Here is a 13543-nt window from a genome sequence, read left to right on the forward strand (position 1 = left end):
TATGGATCATTATGCGTATCATTCAATTAAACAGAGCAAGCCATTGGTACGATATATTATACAAAATGTATTAGTATAGAAAATGTACAATTTAAAGTTTTACATACACATATGGAAAATTAGATCCAATGGTATTAACAATTTCAGACACAGTCTCTAGATTATACAATCAACAGACATAATGCATGCAATAACGCCTGCTTTTATCGTACGAACGTGACATGCATGAACATGTAAGTGTAGCTCTCCTCACATTCCCGCGGAACAAACAAATAAAATGATAACTAAACACACACACACACACACACACACACACACACACACATACACAAACAAGAGAGCTTTGAGGCTTTATATCTTTCACTCAAAACTACCAGTCACATTCGTCTGCTGGTACTGGAACTGAAAAGTCTAAATGATGTCGACAACACTGATCCACACAGATTCTGATATGAGGGACAAATAGACTGTGTATGTGCATTATTTTGTGCATATCACTGGTATTATGATCTGATATATCCTTGATTCAGATTACAAAATGACGTAACTACAGGAAGACTATGTATCTCGACATTGGTAATGAATCCTGAGACGTCCTATTAGGATCATGGCACTTTTTTTCTGTATTGTCTTGTGTCTATAACGCATGACTATAATTGTAGTTAATGCTGACTTTTAAGTATATACCGTAAGGCAACAAGACGTGTTATACAGTGCTCTCCCTCTCTCTCTCCCTCTCTCTCTATCTGTCATCTATCTATCTATCTATCTATCTATCTATCTATCTATCTATCTATCTATCTATCTATCTATCTGTCTCTATCTCTTTCACTCTCACTCTTAGTTTTGGCAGTTCACGTTTATGCAAAATACACATTATTGTCGGGCAATTGTAATAGGCGATAAGGGAATGTGCGCATAACTTGTACAACTACAGATGTCTCACAGATATCATCACCATCCTCATCGTTATCGACATCGATGTCATCAGCGTTGTCGTCACATATCACTACCGTACGAAAATTCTGTTAAAAAAAACAACAACAACAACAACAACTCGACGTGTTAAATGAACCAAGACGCTTCGATGATAAACAGCGCAATCCGTTATAGATATCATGTTATAAAAGAGGAGTTCAATAAAGTTATGTCTTTCTTGTCATACCTATAAATGTTGTTGGGGAACAATATATAAAGTAAGATATTGGCCAACTCATGAATCATTCTGTTTAGAGTTTCGTATACTGTACCACATGCGTTCAAAGTAATTACAGCATGACTGTTAAAGAACACGTTTAAGAAATATGCTGTGGAATATAGCACCTGATGATGTTGCGTACCTCTTACAATTTTGTTAAGAGAACACAATGATAAATGGTATTGTTTCTCTTCGAAAGGGTTATAATATGTACATCATGTCATGTATGTTTGTCCTCAAATTGCATGTGTACATAATTTTATAGTATGTGTGTATGTTATGCACGCATCAAATTTGAGGACAGACAATGCAAAACATTCGGAAATTTTACCTTTGTGCCAATTAATCATCATGGAATGTTGCGTGCCCGCATGAAAGTATGAGACAGCTTGTACATAATAATCTTCATCGTTATCATAACATCAATAAGAGAAAGATATATATATATATATATACACCAAATAGCAAAACAATCCTTCCCAGAGGTAAAAATAGATCTAACCACAAAAATGTACTGTTTTACTAACCAGCACATTACGGTGTGCTGCATCTATGTAAGTCCTACCTATAACCCTAAACATATACTCATGTATACATTCTGATAAAGTCAATGAACTTTTTACAAACCAAAACATAGCAATGAAAGTCTTCACGCAATACCGTCTAAAAAAAAATAGAACACAGGGGAACAAAAAGGGAGATAGAGCAATCCTCCATGAGCAGATTTAAAAAGATATCAAATAATATATTACTTCCTCCATTTACTTATGATAACTATGCTAGTATGTGCGTCAGAGCAATAGTACAGTGTAACAGGGGTGCAAGAAATAGGGAAACATTGACCAAAAAATCAAAATCAAAATAAAAGTGCATAAAACCGTTATCGCACACACAATTCCATTGGCAAGACATACACGTAGCATCATAATATATCCTGTAGCTCAGTCAGCTTATTATGTCGCCGGTGGATTTATGCATTTTTATTTTCTCTAAAAAAAAAGTGCTACATACTGTAAGAAATAACCAATGTTGAACAACCAACCACACTCCCACACACTTCAAAATAAAACAATTTGCACACACTCCCATCCTATACAGTCACCATCACAGGTATCAGTCTACAACAAATCTAATACAAAGAATTTTCCACAAGTAAACACCTCAGAGAAGTCTGTGTGATTTCCAGCACACCCATCAATGACGTAACCGGCTAGACTATTACGTTTAAATACCAACTAGCAACTTGCTGAGTGAGGGATTTCACGATAACTGATCTCAGAAATATCGAGGTTTGCGTAAATGTTGCCTCCTTGTTCGAGTCAGGGTTTGATTTAAACAAAAATGTGGGATGTTCAAAATGCCCTGAAAATGATAATCCTTACAAACGTACGTTAGTATTGATACGGAAAATGAAATGCGAGATTGACATTAAATTGACGTCAGCTAAAGTTTCTCACTAATGACGGAAACATGCTCTTGTTTGGTGAGATACCAAGACACAATGAAGAGAGAAATTTGCATTGTCTTTCTCCATGAAATGATGCATAATGCGCGACAGGCGACAGCACTCTAATTCAGTAATACAGTAGAGTACCTTCATAATAGATACAGAGCGCTTATCTTGTGTTCAAAACGAGCAAAATGCATACCGGAACCACTCCTGTAGTCTGGACCAGTCGAGACTTCTCTATCGCATGACAAGTACCACCATGTCTATGCGTTCCTGTAAGTGTTCCTAATATATTATTATGATAAATACTCCTTGGAGCGCTCATTCAAGTAAGACACAGCTGCCCTTCGATTATCTTTCCTCGGCACACACCAGCATCAGCTTCTGGAACCATCTGGTGACAAAGTCTGAAAACACAAACGATAGGAAAGCATCAAAAGAAGCCCAATCTCCAGCGACCTGCGTACATTACTCAAAAGTTAACATTTACTGTCAGAGGACGTGTTTGTTATATGCGTGCCGCGAAAACGTAGGGATCGGTACAAAGTAGAAGTTCCATGACGTGTGTAACGTATTATAAATCAATCTGTTTTTGTCACTTTACCACATATGTCCCAAATTTCTATAAAAGTCTCTTTTATCATAAGAAAATATAGCAGTGCAGTTTCTTGCCCCATCTTTTAAAGTTTCCTCGTATTGCTTTTTCAATTCCTGTTACATGTATAATCAAACTTTGACCTTATACCAGTGGTCCCAAAAGGTTTTCTGTAACGATAGTCCATTGTATAGTCGCAGCATTTGTATACTATATAATTCATTATCAATCAACAATCAGTTAACGTTAGCGATAAAAAATAGTAATAGAATTAGCTGCAGCAGCAACAGCAGCAGTAATAGTAACAGTAGAAAATAACGTACATTGTATAATACAGTAGAACTTCCTTATAATGAGGTTGGATATAACAAAGCCCTCTTGTGACAAGGTGATTTTGTACCTTTTGTTTTTGTATAATGATCTATAGTGAAAAACCTGGTGTGACGAGGTAATTTTCATGCTTTTTAGGTCCTCATCATAACGAGGTTTTCCTGTAAACTGAATAAAGGACTTGCGGAAACTTTGCTGTTTTTTTAATTCAATCTCGTCATTGTATTTTACGTTTTTATAGAGAAAACTAACGGTCAGGTGACCGCGGATACTCACCGTTGGCCTTGAGCGCCCACAGAGGTTTGTTCTTGGGCCGCACGATGAAGAAGTAGACTGGAATGCCCGTGCACATGATGGCGATACCGATGACGGTGTCGAGTGGGGCAGCGATGGTTCCCATGACGAGCAGGAAGATGCAGGCGATGACGAAGATGATGGGAAGGAGGATGTTGACCTGTACGATTTTGCGAGAAAATAAAAAACGTGTAGAGTAGGGTGCAACATATATATATATATATATATATATCTGTTTATCTACGTTTCCCCTTCCCTGAATGCATGTAATACTTTATGTGAGTATCCGTTTAAAAAGACTGTCTGTTACCATGGTTTATGATAATTCCCTTTTTTCCCCACTATTTTTATAGCTATTGCCTATTCAGGAAATTACATTCTACGTAATGATTGCAAATGATAATGATGATCAAACGACTTATGTTCGTTATTTTCAAGGTCCGTTAATTCGAAAATGAAATAAGGTTCGTTATTTCGAGGGTTCGTTATTCCGAAACACACAAATTTCCGATAACTCGATGTTCATTAATCAAAATTGAAATAAGGTTCGTTATTCCGATTGTTCGATAATCTAAAAATAAGATAAGGTTCATTACAGCGAAAAGGAAAAGAAGGTGAGTGAGTACCAACCAACTACACGTAGAAACTCTCTGGTGTTAACGAACCTTCGGAAAAACGAACCTATTTCATTTTGGATTAACGAACCTTCCGAATAACAAACCATACATGTGTTTCATTTCAGATTAATAAACGAGCTTTCGGAACAACGAACCTTCGGAAAAACGAACTGTAACCGACTTAAAAGTAGCAGAAAAACGACGATTTTATATTTCAATTGCTGTGCTGTGTACAAGTCATGAAACCTAAAAGCATATAATGTGGTCAGTTAATCAAATTGGAGACCCTAAAGAGGTATATGTCACGTTTCAGTATACGTTGATTAATCTAATTTAAGGCAGATCTTTGAAATTGCCCAATTGTTCAGCAGCGAGACAGGATAGTGGTCCTTTGAATCATCTTAGAATAAACTGAGTTTGACCATGCAGACTAGTGGGGGCGCTGTGGTATAGAGGCTAAGACTCCCGACTCCCTATCGGAGGACACGAGTTCGATTCTCGCCCAGCGCTTACAAGATGTTGGACAAGATGTTTTACCCACCACATCCCTCTCTACCCAGGTGTATAAATGGGTACCTAGCAACGCTAGGGTAATGATAATAATAGCAGGGCCCTCTGGTAGAGCAGTGGCAAGACTGAAGAGGTTACCCTGGTTAAACAAGAATTATATTTATTAAAATCATCATTTCGGAGACCCTCCTGCAAAACTAGGGATCGTTGGCGACTGTTACTGTCAGAGGTAAACCTAACTGTCCCCGGTACTTCATCTTTACCTTGTACGGTCTGGGTCTGTCTGGCTCCTTGTATCGTAGCCATAGAAGACCTGCAACGGCGAGGGCGCTGCTGAACCACGTGACGAAATTAAAATAATTGATGAGAGTGAAGACGTCACCAGCTAGCGAGTACAGGATGGTCAGTAAAGACTGGTAACACCGAGAGAGATAGAGAGGAAAAAATGGAAGAAGGCAAAATATTATGCAAACTTGATGAGATACTCGAGCAATTGACTCCTACATCACTTCAAGACATAATCTAAATCTCCTACGAAATTAATTCAGTCTGCCTTCTGAGGGCCAAATACGATTATATTGTGAAGATTTGTCACGGTGATTTATAGCTAAAAAACACAGTTTTGTCATTAACATCTGCTACCAATTTGTACAAATGTCTAAGGCATCAATAAGTGTTGGCCATCAGATAGATAAAAACAACAGCTGTGACAATCTCGACCTGATGACCCCAAGATATATTGCCTGTTTGTCGTACTTTTAATCGCTTTTTATGTCGTTATTGTACCCAATCTTATATTGGCTATGTTTGATTTCCTTATATTTGTAAATGATCAATAACTTTGAGTACTGTCAACAGTGTGTCAGCAAGTCTAGAGTTAATCGGTAACATTAACTCATTTGCGCAATAATTACGAATAATAACGAATCTCCAGACAAAGTACTATGATATGTCGAGCGCCCCTTCCGCCATGAGGAAGACAGTGTATAAAATCTGGAGGAGGAAAAAATATTGCTTTCCATAGTGCACCCTTCTGGAAAGCGAACACCGTATTTAGGGTGCTTCCCCCTCCCCCATAGAGACAGGGCTGCAAATCATTTTTCATACGTCATAGTCAGGGAGGTCTGAAGAGCAACGAGGGAGACACTGGTGTGTTACATGGATTGTACTTCAAAGGACAAAAACAATCACCCAAATCAGGGCCGCTTGTATGTTATCACGCCAAGACAGGAAGAGATATTATGTAAGATTTCAGAGGTCCTCTTGCGGACACAAGGTGAGACTTAAATTTGCAACTCAGCAGGAGTCAATGAATATGTTAAGGTCCCTTGTCCCGTTACACAGATAGATTAACAGCATTAACTAATTCCCTACGAGATTTTAAAATTTCAGTAGACTTTGTAATGTGCACACCAGGGTAGTCGTAGGCAATGAGTCAAATGGTACAGAGACCACGTACTCATTTCATGACAATGGGTTACACGAATGGTAGGATATTGTACTGTGTCGAAATCAGGATGACCTTCAAAATGAATAACCTTCAAGCTACCATGACTGAACTATGACTGTGTACAAGTGATCATTGACTGTATGCATGAGACAATGGTACACTGATGTATTACAGCAGCCCACAACATATCCGTGTAGGACGAAACAACGTACTGTGAAGAGTAGTGACGGCACAGGCGTGTTGCGCTCGATGTTGATCATGGATAGAAGGTTTGGAAGGTGTTTCTCGCGGGCTCCGACGAAGAATAACCTGAATACAAAAATATTAGAATCATGAATAAGTTAATAGACAATTACATGTATATCAAAAGTGATTTCGATCTTTGAAATACTTGGCAAACATGGCAAGTCAATAACGCACCGAAACACGTACGATACCTCATTCACTAAATCTAGGGGGCCACTGGATGTTTAAAACAATGAAAATTAAACAGTCGAGAAATCCGTCAAGAGTCTTGTGTTCACATAGCATGGATATCGTCAAATCAAATAGACTGCATTGTATGAACTGGGAGACCTATTACATGTATTTGAAAAATAATTAAATTCCTCTTGAAAACGTACCAAGCTTACTAAAGGACCTGTAAAAAAGAAAGGACATGGAAAGCTTGCCCTTTGGCCGATATGTGAGACGAAAGTTTGAGAGTTTTGTATCAAAATGTTTTACTTTGTCTCTGTCCCTGTCTCTTTATCCATTCATATATAATTAAAGTATATATACGAACGTGTGTGTGTGTGTGTGTGCGTGTGTGTGTGTGTGTGTGTGTGTGCTTGCCTTGCCCCGATATTATACGCATACAAACCTTGAGCATGTGAGCATGTTGCCGTTGGCGGAGCCGAATGTGGAGAGCGCCACTGCGACGGGCATGATCCAGGCAAAGCTTCCAAGCACTTTGGCGCCATACGTCTTGTGATGGCAATTAAGTAGAGGTGAAAAGAAACAAAAACAAAAACAAAACAAACACCAAATCAATACTTCTGAATAGCCAGATAGGTTACGACATCATGACATAGCAGGATGATTATATGGTTCTTTCATTACTCTCGCATATCTATTTACCTTTTTAATCTATCTTCCGACTCATTATTCTGTTGTTATTCTGGAAATGCAGTTTGACCCTTTTATCTGTGCCTATCGTAAAGGCACCGCCTTTACGATACTTGGTCTCTTAAATGGTATCAGTGCTTTTTGTGTTTGTTTTATGAAAATATTTCATTAACGTATCTACCTACATCGAAGTGTTTATCTCGTAGTCTTTTCTTCGACAATCAAAACACTTACATGTTCTCATTTCCTGAAAGCTTGCTGTAACGGAAAAAAAAAAGAAAAAAAAAAGAAAATAGTCCGAACCGTTTCCTAGCGCTGAAAATGTATATAACACAAAAATGTAACTCATGGTTAGCATTGCTGTCGAGCTACATTTTCGCATACTCACCACAGCTACAGCATTGGAAGCCAGAAGTTCCTCGGGCGAGAGGGCAGCGAAATAGGCCAAGTTTGTCAGCACGTACACAATGGTGACGGTGAAGATAGTTATATATATTGCACGTGGTAGATTTCTGGCGAATGAATAAAGACGCATTGTGATTAATCGTGTGTATATTGCATTGTATCTTGTATCATTAACACATCTAATCTTTCTTAAAGGGATGGTACAGTTTCGGTTGAGATGAGGTTCAGGTTTCCAACCATTCTAATGATGATTTTTTTTAAGATAACAATAAATCTTTTATAAAATATGAAAGAGCATATAATTCTAAAAGGAATTCAAAATCTAGTTGACGAAAATCGGTTTTGAACTGGCTGAGATATCGAAAACAAAGTTCTAGATTATTAAGTTTTCATCATTATCAAAAGCACTCAATCAAGATTTTGTTGTGCTTCCAAAATAATTCATTGACTGAAATGGCAAGCATTTTTTAACATGACAGAAAGACTGACTACTTGATTACCAGGAATTAAACTATTGTACTTTTGTATGTCGATGCTCTTACTTGTATGGATCTTTCAACTCCTCCACAACAATGTTCAGCGAGTACCTGTGAATAAAGGATGACATTTATTGGCTATATGGCATTTGAAAATCATAGAGCGAACAGTGGATATCATACACATATTATCCTCTTTTTAAAAAGCCCGTACAGAACGTGTGCACACACACACAAAAAAAAAAACCAAAGAAGAATCTGACATATATGTATTCTTTTTTTTTAAGTGATATACACTGTAGGCATTATCACTACATATAACTTTTCATTGACACAGACTGACTTAAAGAAATAGGAACAATAAAAGTGCTCGTGGAAGGTGCTTTACCTGCAGGTACATGTATCAGTTCTTTCAGTAACAGCGTGGATTTTGTCGTTACTCTGACAGAACGCAGAGTTCTTCAAACATGGCATTTGAATGATATGATTAAACGTCACGGCACATTATAAAAGCTATTCTGATTTGCCAGAAAGGTACAGTAGATTATATATCGTATCATATTGCAGGTCCCCGTGGCGTCTTTGTAAAAATGCGATGCGATTCAACCTCCATAATCATCGATAACACATTCATTCTTAGTCTTCAATGTCTTTTGATTGTATATATATGATATTTGATAAAGATCAACAACACAAAATGAAATATTGACATTTGTGAAGAACAATGGAAGTTCAGCCAAACAGAAACTGAACAACTTTTTGTTTTTCAGATGCCGAACATAAGGAGATCTCCCTTCATCTCACGAGCGATTACAATCATAAATGTATACGTGACACCATGTGTCATGATTAATTTGTGTCCACATGTACAACGATAGGCGATAGTCACTGACGATTACAATTTGCAGGAGCTCTGTGTGTACGCCATTGTCATAAACCCTCCATACGAATGGTAAATATAACGAGCAAATCATGTTGGTATAACTATTTCTCTCAACAGGTGACTCAGAGGCATCAATACAGTTAAAAAGTCTTAAAACTTCTTGTTACAATAACGCATTACATATTGATTATAACCTATAGGTTAGATGTTGTTTCTGTATGTACATTTTCCACACGCAATCTGCACGAGGTATGCGAAGAGAGCAATAATACAAAAGTTGCAGTTTCTGGCATATGATTTCTTTTTAGAACTGTTTCAATATTTCCTATTTTCACATTATTTTTCTTGAACGTGTTCCCTGCTTACGCACCTATTTTGCTGCAAAAACAAGTCACAAAATGACGCATATCAAAGATCGACACACACACTGCTGTTGTCTTTCGTTTTTAATTTGAAACATTGCTACGATTTGAAACTTTGCTTACAGCTATACTGAATTGAATGTTATTTTGTTTGTGATTTATCATGTTGTGTTTTTTCATCTGATTGAAAATTCATCTTGTCATTAATTCTCCTATTATAGATACTTCAAGTGTTGTTGTTTTCGCTCTTTTTTTTTATTCAAGACTTTTGAGTCATTATGAGAATTTCGTTAACCAACTGAATATTTATCTTGAATATTTAATTCCTTGAGACAGGCAGTGAAAGTGGCCGTGCATGACCCTAATCCATTATCATACCTATGATTCAATTCGAAGTGTATTCCGCGTCCTAAAAAAAAAAAGCAACTTGCAACGTAAAAATCAGACAAATAACACATTCGGCATTCGGCGAAAGTGAACCAGAGTTAGTAGAATTACATGGCTAAGTGAAAATTATAGGGGAAAAAACAACAATAACTTACCATCCAGCGTAAGAGAAGAGACCGGAGTAGAATGCCACGCCCAATCCTGAAAGATCCGTACCCTCGAAAGCGTTTTCAAAGTTCTGGGTGTTTCCTACCAGGGAAAGAAAAATAGATAATGATACTGTAATAACTAAGGCTCTAAATATCAGTAGCAAAATTTGATTTCAATGACATGGAAAGAGTTATAATAAAGCACAGTTTCAAAGTCCATTTTCACTGCGTAACGAAAATACAAAACTGTTTTAAAACATTATCTTTTTTGAAATAAAACATTCCGTTTGTAAAATAGAAAATGGATCGCAACAATTACAAAAACAGAAGAGTTAGCCAAATGAGGATCACTGTTGCTATTTATTGGCACCAAAGAAACTTGGTTGTGTTTGGTTTGACATTTGAAACAAGCACCTACACACACATACAAATTCACACACAGACACACACACACACACACACAACATAAAATGAAGTGTGACTTTTGAAATGCATGTTGATATAAATCTGGAAGAGGGGAGAAATGAAAAGAGGATATGAGTGGATATGCTCAGGCTAGTCGTAGGATGAAAAAAAAAATGTAAAATTCACTCTCAACAGGAAAAAAAAAAGAAAAATAAGCTTCCTTAGCCAACATTATCTCATGCACTCATCGACACGCAAACTCAAACACACGACTACGCATCCAAGCAAAATACACGAAATCAAGACGGGTTTGAGACAGGTAACACCACTTCTGTTTTGCGTTTATTACTGATGAACACATTTTAGAAGTTGCATGAAAATAAATCACCACACTGAATTCTGAACTCGAACGAAATCATATTCTATGACTATGAGAAGATGTGACAAGCAGGAAAATGAATAGAATGCAGAATGGCGGACGACTCTTACTGGTCAACAAGGAAACTGCTTTACTCGATTCTTTCCCGAGAGGCCGTATTTATTGAGAATTCAACTTGAACCACTGATCCATTCAACGAAAAACTTCATAAAAATTCAGCAATACTTGCTTTCATCTTAGTCGCATATGTCAGTTTCTGACAACAGAAAAAAAAGTAACTTCCATTTTCCACAGCATGATTGTTATTGGCAGAGTCGGATTCTTTCTTTTTTTTTTCTGACAGAGCAAGAACCTAATGTACGTATCCTCTTTATTCACGTAGGTTCCTTCGACAAATGTCTATTTCAAATAAATGAAAATCATACATGTATTCAAATATCATATGGTATGCATATATAATAAATACTTAAAAGCTGCTCAAATCTACGTAGTTTTAACTAACATGGACAAATAGCTGCACGAATAATCTGGTTCAATGGTAGGTGATGATACCATTTCGGCTCAAAGTGGAGTCAATGCCGCTGGTTCGCTTCCGGGTCAAGATGGTTCTCTAAAGTGTGGGTCGCATGGTTCAAAAAAAAATAATAATGAGATGCAGACTTGTGTACAGACATACCTTTTCCAATTTCGACTAAACCCGAAATAATGATAATCAGAAGGGCGAGAATCTTGAAGAGCCCGAAAATGTCTTGTATCCACATCGACCAACGTACGCTGGCAACATTGATGAAGCAGACGAAGACTGCGAAAATGAGAGAATTTCAAATTTTGATTTTAGAGATAATCATTTCGGTTTAAATCTGGATAACTGATAGTCATCTCACCAATGTATCAATAGGGCGCTATTGCTCGCATAATCTAATTGCTGAGGACTACCCAACTGTGTCATTGATAATAACGTCGAAATTGTTGCTTACATTTTTCTCCACTAAAGAAAGCCTAAAATAGATGAAACTCATTCTTTATACGCTGCAGCCCCCCCCCCCCCGTTTTCCTCTTTTTCTTTGAGTCATTCATTTACTTGTAAAACAAACTGTCATGATGTTTGTAAGAATTTTGTATAAATCAAGAAAATACATTACATCCTTCCCAATATAATATCAACAATGAAAAAAAAAGACAGTCTTAGGACTCTCACAAAGAGTCTTGCGACTCTCTTCTCTAAATCTCGAGAAATTTAAAAAGTTTAAACAACAGTTATTCGTAAAGCTATAGGAAACGGGTTTTGTGGAGAGGAATTCGTGAAGTTAACTTTACTCACTCAAGCAGCAGTCGGCGATGAGTATCGTAACAGTCCGTGGAGGAGGACAGTCAATGTAGGGGTACACCAGCTGCAGGCTGTAGTTTGCGAACGTCAGAGCAAGCACGGCAAACGAGCCAGGCTGTGCCATAATGGAAGCTATCCATATGATCATAAAGGCGAAGAAATCTCCGTAGACGACCTGGATGTAGGCGTAGGCTCCACCCGAAGCTGGAATCATCGTGCCCAGCTCGGCGTAGCAGAGGGCGCCGAGGAGCGAGAAAAGGCCGCAGAAGGCCCAAACGATGAGGGTGGCCCCGACGCTGCCCACGCCTGCCAACACTCCCTTCGGCGAGACAAAGATTCCCGATCCGATGATGATACCAATGTTGATTGCGACGCCATCGAGCAGCGTCAAGCGGCGCCTTAGTCGAACCTTATCTCGGTCATCATCGTCGTCGTCATCCAGTTTCTTCTTCGACTTGTCGATATCCTCCCCATCGTCAAGATCAGTATCCTTCGTGACACTTCTCCGATGAGAAAGTTTCGGTCCAGTGTCATCGTCGTGATAGATGATAGAGCTTACGTCTTCACGGTCTTCCATGCTTGCCTTCAGGCTGCTGTCTAAGAGTCAATTTCATCACGTGTGTGAACGTTGATCCCCGGCGATCAATCTTGAAGAACGTATATTGACCTTCGACCCGCAATCGCACGTCTTTATTCTCCCTGTAATCGGTGCATTATCTCCGGTTACATCGTTTAAACGAGGAATTTGTATCTAGTCAATTTGTGTGTGTGTGTGTGTGTGTGTGTGTGTGTGTGTGTGTGTGTGTGTGTAAAACGCGTGGAATGTCATGGGGCCTTGCAGCTGATAGTTATTAGGGCATCATAAAAAAAAGCTAATGAAGTTTGGAGAAACTGACGAAAGGAAGGCGGCATGATGATTCGGCATAAAAAAACACTGTCAGTAACCTGGTGCGTGATTATGGTTAAGAACTTATGATCTCATTTCAGTGCGCGTCAAATACTTCAAGATATTGACTTTATTAACAATCCTGTGTATAGAATGAGATCATCATAAAGTGGTCTTCGTCAAGTAATCAAAGAAAAATAGTGGAAAAATTATTATGAAATATATGACCCTTAATTAGACATCAATGTGGCCACATAAGTGATGCTGACGGTATCATAAATCAACAGAAGTCAACATGCCTATGCTTTGCACAGTCCCTTTAAACTGAAACCT

General features: G+C 38.0%; 1 protein-coding gene across 1 annotated transcript in view; it reads right to left on the bottom strand.

Moving 5' to 3' along the window:
* Positions 1-355: 355 nt before the first annotated feature.
* Positions 356-13543, bottom strand: part of LOC140241533 (Y+L amino acid transporter 2-like) — a 46284-nt gene continuing 33096 nt past the window's right edge. The window contains exons 3-10 of the mRNA XM_072321267.1: positions 10220-10313; positions 8499-8543; positions 7940-8063; positions 7307-7410; positions 6657-6753; positions 5258-5407; positions 3850-4027; positions 356-3055 (exon numbers count right to left, since the gene is read on the bottom strand). Of these exons, the coding sequence (XP_072177368.1) occupies positions 3000-3055; positions 3850-4027; positions 5258-5407; positions 6657-6753; positions 7307-7410; positions 7940-8063; positions 8499-8543; positions 10220-10313 (848 nt within the window). The 3' untranslated portion in view covers positions 356-2999. The remainder of the gene's footprint in view (positions 3056-3849; positions 4028-5257; positions 5408-6656; positions 6754-7306; positions 7411-7939; positions 8064-8498; positions 8544-10219; positions 10314-13543) is intronic.

Source organism: Diadema setosum, chromosome 18 (genome assembly GCF_964275005.1).
Source record: "Diadema setosum chromosome 18, eeDiaSeto1, whole genome shotgun sequence".
Taxonomy (NCBI): Eukaryota; Metazoa; Echinodermata; class Echinoidea; order Diadematoida; family Diadematidae; genus Diadema; species Diadema setosum.